The following is a 5,434-nucleotide window of genomic DNA, read 5'->3' on the forward strand; positions in this document are numbered from 1 at the left end:
CCGTCCTCACAACTCTCCCCTCGGCGTTCTCCCCTTAACTAGCTCCCCTTTCACACTCACTCTCGCTCTGGTTCCCCTCGTGTCCTCTCTCAAATCCTAATCCTTGTCTTTCCATTTTGCCCCTCCGTGCTTTTTTCCCCTTTCCTACACAGCCACTGGGCCTCCAACGCGAGCGCCAGAAGCCACAAAGCTAACTCTACAGAATCAAGAAATCGCATAGACAAAGGACGTCTACGTCTTCTCAGCCCAAATATCTCTCTCGAGCGACTGTCACCCCTCCGCTCATGAGCGGCGTCCACCCTCGAGCAACTGCCATGGGCACCGGAGCGTTTCGTAATTGCCTGTGGTGATTCGGCGCGTGTGTTGACATCCCCGGGACCGCCTGGCGAAATATACACCGGCCATGTTTCCTTTCCAGAGAGATGTCAGCCGGGTGTCATTTCCCCTAGGGCGTAGAGGAGGTGCCGCTGACGTGTGCGGCTCATCACTAGTCCAACATGCATATCCACTTCTCCTCGCCATTCAGTCAGTCATACCTCCATGCTAACATGTCGGTCCCTATTTCCCTAAACCCCTAACTCTAAAACCTATACCCTAACCTAACCCTTCGACGCATAAGCGTAATCCTTAACACTATGCTCGCCATGCAGGCGGCACCCTCCCTCTACGCCTCGGTGAAAGTGCACCCCTACTTTCGCTTGAATCCTCTGAAAATACATGTATAATCTTTGTGTCTGCGGGGGTCCGGCGATCTCACACGCCCGTCAAATCGCCTACAGCAGCTTGGAGGCGTTTCAATAAAATGTAATCTAAATAAATAGCGAATAGCTACTTACTAGCAAAAGTCTCTACATCTCACTTCGCATCCTATTATTGCCGCCTGGTTGGGACAGTGAGAAAAAATATCACTCGGCGGCGCTTGCCGGGGCGATTCTAGGCCCCGAAATCCAAAAGGAGGCCCGGCAAATGCCAAAAAGAGCCCGGAAATTTGCATAGAAGTTCAATAAACAAACAAATTTTAGAGTGCTATTTCATGCAGTCGAGCTTGAAAGTAGCCCCCGAAAAAACTAAAATATATGTTTTTTCCCCTTGTTGGGAGTACTAGTATAGTGCTGCTAGGCAGGGGGATATGCGTGCGTAGTGGCAGCTGCCTATGACGCGAGGCTAACTATACTACTAAATGTTAATATGTCAGTACTAGTGGCTATCTAGCAAGCTACACTATGCTGCCAGTCTGTAGGTAGACCTACTCTATAGTAGCTCAGTCGACTCTATTAAGGCTATAGTCTATAGGGCAGACTACAACTTAGACAGCTAGTCCTGCTTTACTATGCTAATCCTACATTGTAAGAGACTTGCGCTCTATCTTTCATACCAAAGTAATTTGTCTTTTCACTTGCTGGGCTTTAACCATAAGAGTCGTGGCTGCGGGAAACATCCAGCTGCTCTAATTAAGCGAATCACAGAGTTATCAATTAGATATCAATTTACTATCAATTAATATGCAATATATTGATAATAAACCTCCTGATAACCGATGCCCGTGTAATTAAGGCAGTGGGACCAACAGCAGCTCTTATACTGTACTGCCGGTCGCAGTATCCATGCCGTACCTCCATCCACACACCCAAAAAGCACTACATGCACCTGATAAACGCGCGCGTGTGTGTGCGCTCACGTGCGTCGCGGTGGTGCGTGCGTTGTGATGTGGTGCGCGCACACGGAGGTTATGATTGCACAGTCGGATCTAGGTGTGTAGATAGCGTGGCACACATAGTGGCCAGAGAGGGTCTGGCCAAGTGCGATGGGTGTAACACAGAGTGGTTGTGGTGGTTGCGGTGTGTTTATACACTGCGTTTGCATGGACAAGTTTCGATTGAATTTCGTGCTACAGTGCGTTCCCATTCGCATAACATGCCCCACGGCTGCAAGCGTGCTCTTGATTTAACTCTGCCAGAAAATAGTAGACAGTAACTAAAATACAGTAAACTAAAAAAGCAGTGCTGAAAAAGAAGGCAATGTGCTCGATGGACGCGCGGTGGTGTAAACGTGACTCACGCGTTCGGTGATGAAGTAGTTTGTAGCAATTCCGTCACGCGCGCTGGTGGTGGTTGTGGGGGAGGGATGGGTCAGACAGGAGGCTTCCATGTACTTCCTAATTACACACCGTAATGCGGCGGCGTGCAGTGCATCCGTTAGGCAGCAATATCTCGATGGGCCATGTTTATGGCTTGCAATAGTGTATGTATGTGTGTGTTGCGTGTGTGTGTGGCGTGCGTGCGCATGCGCATACTTGGCGTGGTGTGTGCGAGTGCGTGTGTGCGTGCGGTGTGTGGGCATGCTGGTGTGTGCCTGCCGTGTGTGCATTCGTGGCCTGCATACGTAACATTGGCTCGTCTGCTTGTGTGCGTGCCTGCACTAGCTGCGTGCGTGTGTGCCTGTATGCGTGGTGTGCGTGTGTGTGTACTTGCATGTGAGCGTCCATTGCCTGCGTGCCTTGCATGCTTGCGAGCGCGCGCAGCGTTGCAGCGTGCGTGCGAGCGCTGCGTAGAAATGAGAATAATCCAACTATCTACGCGACTTCCCACCTTTCCACATGCATATGAGTTGTTATGAAAAATCGGCACACCAGGACTCTTGCGTTACGGAGCGAAGCTCTGGCAATATGAGCGGGCGGAGGCAGATCTGAAACCTGTCAGAGCCGACGTAGAAAAGTAACCGAGGTGTAGGGAGCCTACCTGGGGTCGAGAGGAGGTAATTTGGTGAAGGTAACTGAGACATAGAGAAGGTAACTGAGACGTGGAGAAGGTAACCGAGGTGTAGGGAGCCTACCTGGGGTCGAGAGGAGGCTAATTGTGGTGAAGGTAACTGCGAGAACATAGAGAAGGTAATGATTTTTCTTTGAGACGTGGAGAAGGGTAACCGAGGTGCTAGCGGAGCCGTACCATGGGTCGATAGTCAGCGTAATTTGGTGAAGTAACTTGAGACCATGAGAGAAGGTAACTTAAGACGTGAGATAAGGTTAACGAGGTGTAGCGGAGCCTCTACCCTCTGGGTCGATAGGAGGCTAATTTGGTGAAGGTAACTGAGTACATATGAGAAGGTAACCGAGAGTGTAGTGGAAGCCATCGCTTGGGTGCGAGGAAAGGTAATATGGGAAGGTAACTGAGACGTGGAGAAGGTAACCGAGGTGTAGGGAGCCTACCTGGGGTCGAGAGAAGGTAATTTGGGGAAGGTAACTGAGACATAGAGAAGGTAACTGAGATGTGGAGAAGAGTAACTGAACGTGAGAAGGTAACTGTGGTGCAGGAAGGTAACTGAGAACCGAGAAGGTAACTGACGTGTATGGAGTCGCCTGGGGTCCGAGAGAAGGCTAATTGAGAACGGAGAGAAGTAGGTAACTGTGGCATGGGGGAGGTAACAGACATGTAGGAAATAACTGAGACGTAGGAGAGGTAACCGGCACATGAGGAAGGTAGTTGAGTCATGGGGGGAAAGAACTGCGAAATGGGGAAGGCAAATGAGACATGGGCGAGGTAACTAAAATGTGGAGGGGGAAACTGAAGCATGTGGGAGGTAACTGGGATGTTGAGAATGACACTGAGATGTAGAAAGGGGGAATTGTGAGAGCCAGAACCGGGACATAGAGAATGCCACTGAGACAGAAAGCCACTGAGGTGTTGAGAGAGTTACCGAGATATGGAGAACTTAATTTAAATGTGGAAATGGTCCCCGACACATAAACAAGGGTTACTAAGACGTGGAGAAGGTCATCTATAGCACGGCAGGTAAAGGTGCGTCTAGGTAATTGTGGTGTTGCACGCAGGTCGAAGTGTCTGCCCTGTAGGGTTGTTACCGGTTTTCATTTCAAGCAGCAGTGCACACGGTCTGGCCTGCTCTACAGCATTATTGTCAATAAAGCATTTAATGACGCATATTGTCGCGCGATTCCACATCATTACTCGTTAATTTCCATCCAAGCATTGGGGAGCGATACTAAACCGCACTCTTGCCATGCCTGGTGCGACTCACAACAGCTGTTACAAAGCTGAGGCTTTCTAGCTTCCCCCCTTCCTCCCCTCCCCTTCCCTCAGAGAGAACTAACTCACGTATCAGCCTTGTGTGGATGGAATAGGAATCGGGGAGTCTCAGCTTAGTGTTCGTCAAATTTGGTTTCAATTCTGGTCTTCAAATCAAGTTTGAATTCAAAATGGTCAATTCGGTTTCGTCGCCGCGGAGAGGCCCAGCCCAGTAGGAGAGGCCCAGTAAGAGCCGGGCCGCATCAGTGACTGCTGCGTTAGATCGTTGACTCTCTGCACAAGCTTTGCAGCATCTGTTAACGCCAGAGGTCTCGCAGCAGGACGAGAGCGGGATAGGAGGGGTGTGGATGTATTGATTGCTGTTTATGTTATCGTTAATGTACCCGGGTTGTGGAGTGGTAAAGAAATTTCTTCGGGAATGTCTTTGCAGCAAAAGAACACAGCCCAGCTGAAGGGACAGCAATTCGAGGATAGTAAAAGTGATTATGCGACACAGCTACAGAAATTCAATGAACTACAACACCAGCATTACACAACTGCTGTTCCACAGATATACCAGGTACGTTTGTGTGTGTGTGTGTGTGTGTGTGTGCGTGCGTGCGTGCGTGCGTGCGTGCGTGCGTGCGTGCGTGTGTGTATTTATACAGTCAAACCTCGGTTATCCGAACATCAATTATCCGAATTTCAGATTTTCCGAACAGGATCTCAAGGTCCCGTGAATATTTAATAAGCTACTAGACCACCCGTTATCCGAACTATCAGTTAATCGAACAAAATCCTCCCCGCCTGTCTTGTTCGGATAATTGAGGTCTAACTGTACATATAATGTGGCTGTTTAGTGATTCCCACGTTTAAAGCATATATACCGAAATTATAATGTACGAGATAAATCTATATTTTCGCTCGCGGGTTCTTTGTTTTTTTCACATTTGCACATTTCTGACGTTATTTAACTGAAACTGATTTAGTAGGTGAAATCCCCTGCAGATCGTTTCTAATAACTATTCTATAACTAACTCTTCCGATGTAATCCGGCTGGGATTGCAGCTAGCTGGGTTAGCTGTACTGGGAGATTACTGAGAGCTACTTATCAGTGTGGGGGAGGCATTACGCGCTGACTGAACATCACATTCTGCATCACAGATTACTGAGAGCTACTTATCAGTGTGGGGGAGGCATTACGCGCTGACTGAACATCACATTCTGCATCACGGAGAACGGCACGAGAGTAACAGCAGGCCATCGCTGATTCATGCCAGGAATTAACGTCGGCACTGCAGGGTGTGGGGTTCAAGTCCCACGCCGTCACGCTCTGTTGCGCTCTTGAGGCGCGTTCACACGGACGTTTTTGGCCCGAGCTGAGCGTTCACACGGACGGTTTTTCGGGCCGTGCC

The 5,434-nt window shown here is 49.3% G+C and overlaps 1 protein-coding gene across 1 annotated transcript in view; it reads left to right on the plus strand.

Moving 5' to 3' along the window:
• Positions 1 to 5,434, plus strand: part of LOC106809270 (formin-binding protein 1-like) — an 81,183-nt gene that overhangs the window by 54,589 nt on the left and 21,160 nt on the right. Inside the window, exons 7-8 of the mRNA XM_014812282.1 lie at positions 2,618 to 2,713; positions 4,469 to 4,599. Of these exons, the coding sequence (XP_014667768.1) occupies positions 2,618 to 2,713; positions 4,469 to 4,599 (227 nt within the window). The remainder of the gene's footprint in view (positions 1 to 2,617; positions 2,714 to 4,468; positions 4,600 to 5,434) is intronic.

The sequence above is a fragment of the Priapulus caudatus genome, unplaced genomic scaffold (genome assembly GCF_000485595.1).
Source record: "Priapulus caudatus unplaced genomic scaffold, Priapulus_caudatus-5.0.1 Scaffold341, whole genome shotgun sequence".
Taxonomy (NCBI): Eukaryota; Metazoa; Priapulida; class Priapulimorpha; order Priapulimorphida; family Priapulidae; genus Priapulus; species Priapulus caudatus.